At 46.8% G+C, this 2,500-nt stretch overlaps 1 protein-coding gene across 8 annotated transcripts in view; it reads left to right on the top strand.

The window, feature by feature from the left end:
- Window positions 1-2,500, top strand: part of LOC126995711 (endothelial PAS domain-containing protein 1-like) — a 280,018-nt gene that overhangs the window by 87,316 nt on the left and 190,202 nt on the right. For 4 of the 8 annotated variants that reach the window (XM_050855532.1, XM_050855534.1, XM_050855536.1 and 1 more), the window contains exon 2: window positions 1,276-1,466. In XM_050855532.1, coding sequence (XP_050711489.1) covers window positions 1,276-1,466 — 191 coding nt within the window. The remainder of the gene's footprint in view (window positions 1-1,275; window positions 1,467-2,500) is intronic. The other 4 variants (XM_050855535.1, XM_050855538.1, XM_050855540.1 and 1 more) reach the window with 1 other exon arrangement.

Here is a 2,500-nt window from a genome sequence, read left to right on the forward strand (position 1 = left end):
CTTGCTGTTATTTGCAGGCAGCGGCTGATTCATGTCGTTTCGCAACTTGAGAATTTGTCTTGAGTGGGAAGGAGGGGCGATATGGACGCGGCGCCACCTTATCTGTCCTCGAGCAGTCCTTGTCCTTGTTGATAAAGGGTCGGCACTGCCGCCACCACGCTACCGGACTGTTAGGCGGACAAAACAAGTGGTTCCCGGCGCGCATATTTGTCCCCCACGCAGATATATTTATAGATGGAAGCAAAGCAAGTCACTCCATGCGTCCATATTTGTCGTAACGGAAACACGTGATGTTGAATTGGCAAAGCAAATAGAGACAAATTTGAGGAAAAAGATGTATTTTTTTTTCTCCATTCCCTGCGTCCATATTTGTCCTAAGGAAACCTCGTCATGTTGCAATGGCTAAGGAAATGGAAATAAATGAAAAGAAAAAAATGTTGAATTGGCAAAGGAAATGGAGACTGATTAGAGGAAAAAGATGTGTTGGGTTTACTTTGTCATTCCTTGCGTCCATATTTGTCCTAAAGGAACCTCATCACGTTGCAATGGCGAAGGAAATGGAAACAAATGAAAAGAAAAAAAATTGCATTGGGTTTACTGAACACTGAAGGGTTTAATTTGGAAACTCAAAACGCATGACAGAAACGAATAGAAACGCTTGCGAGTAGAATGATACAAGTTTAATGAGACGAGGCTTCCGTGACTCAAAATAGGGACGAGGGAGGAAGGGAATAGGGTGAAAAAAAGGGGTTGGGGTGAAAGGGGTGGCTGAGGGTTGAAGGGTAAGGTGTGGGGTTGAAAGGGGTTCATGGGGAGGGGGTACAGGTTCCACAAGACGGAGCTTCGGTGACTCATTGTTTCGAAATCTTGAGAGAAGTAAACTAGTGTGTTGGGGGATCGACGCCTGCCAAGCCATTGTGTGTGTGTGTGTGTGTGTGTGTGTGTGTGTGTGTGTGCTCCTCTAGAGGGCGCTCGCGAAGTGGAAAAACACAGGTCGTTGTGAGCCGTGACTGTGCAAGCTGGCAAGTGTAGGGGGGGAGGGAGAGGCTGCCTCCGCCCCCTGCCCCTGCTCCCTGCCGCTCGTCCTGCTCCCCGACCCCCGCCCTGCCCCTGCTCCCCGACCCCCGCCTTGCTCCCATGTAATGTCTGTCCTTCAACTCAGTTCGCACACACCTATCTATCCCCCCAAGAGAGAGAGAGAGAGAGAGAGAGAGAGAGAGAGAGAGAGAGAGAGAGAGAGAGAGAGAGCATTATTAACCTTTTCGTCCTCTTTTCCAGAAACAGCGACAAGCGGAAGGAACAGTCCCGCAATGCCGCCCGCAGCCGCCGCGAGAAGGAGGGCCACCTCTACAACGAGCTGGCCTCGGTGCTGCCTCTCCCCTCGCAAAGCATTCAGCAGCTGGACAAAGCCTCCATCATGAGGCTCGCCATCGCCGACCTTGAGGTCCGCGCCGTCTTTGAAACTGGTGAGTGATGACCCCTTGTAGACTCTCCGTTTTTTGTGTGGTTCCGTTGGTGGAGCGGACGTATTTTATTTTATAGTGACGCTGCCATACTCTCTTGATCCTTTGCTTCAGTTTTGCTCTCCTCGACTTCTGGTAAGACTGGTGAGAGGCGTGAATGACTTCTGAACATTGTGGAACTCATGTCTTGGGGCCCTAACAGTATCCGTGCCTTCTTTACGTGATGACCTTTGAGGGGCGTGTTGATTAAAGGATTCATAGTCAGAGGCAGTAATGGTGTGCGTGCAGTAGTACCTGTCGGGGCCACTTCCTTGCTGGTAGGGACCACATTTTTTTTCTTTTCGTTTCGGTGACTGGCCTGGTGGTCAGTTATGTACAGGGGCTGAGTTAATATCAGGCCCAGGTTATGTATTTCTGGAATTATGCTTTGTTTTGAATAAAGATTATATCATCACTGATTTTGTGTGACAGTGAGGTCCATGGTATTTAGGTAGGCTGAGTCGACCTGAATAACGATGCTCTCCCAGATCCTTTGCTCTGTTGCTCATAGTTATTTGCAGAATAATCATTAATAATGAGCGTTTTATCTGATAACATGATAAAGAGTTTCAGTATGCCCAAATATGTACAAATTATGTGGACATAACATTTGTAATATCTTTCATTTGCATGGTAATAAGTGCCAAATTCTATTTGCAAATAGACGTTGAAAATAGCGAAGTCACTCCTCTGCTCACGGAAGTAAAGATAAAATTAAAACTCTCCTGTTAATAGGCATCTACGACGCTACACCATGAACAGATCAATTAGATCTGAAGAAGCTTGCATTGTAAACAACAGAAAAAAATAGTTACAATAATGTGTAATAATAATAATAATAATAATAATAATAATAATAATAAACGGTTTATTCAGTGTGTGTGTGTGTGTGTGTGTGTGTGTGTGTGTGTGTGTGTAGGCTGGACGCACGCCAGTCGCCATCCCTCACCCCGCCGCCCGCTCAGTCAAGCCTTGCATCACTAAGGGAGAAGCGAGAG

Source organism: Eriocheir sinensis, chromosome 8 (genome assembly GCF_024679095.1).
Source record: "Eriocheir sinensis breed Jianghai 21 chromosome 8, ASM2467909v1, whole genome shotgun sequence".
Classification (NCBI taxonomy): Eukaryota; Metazoa; Arthropoda; class Malacostraca; order Decapoda; family Varunidae; genus Eriocheir; species Eriocheir sinensis.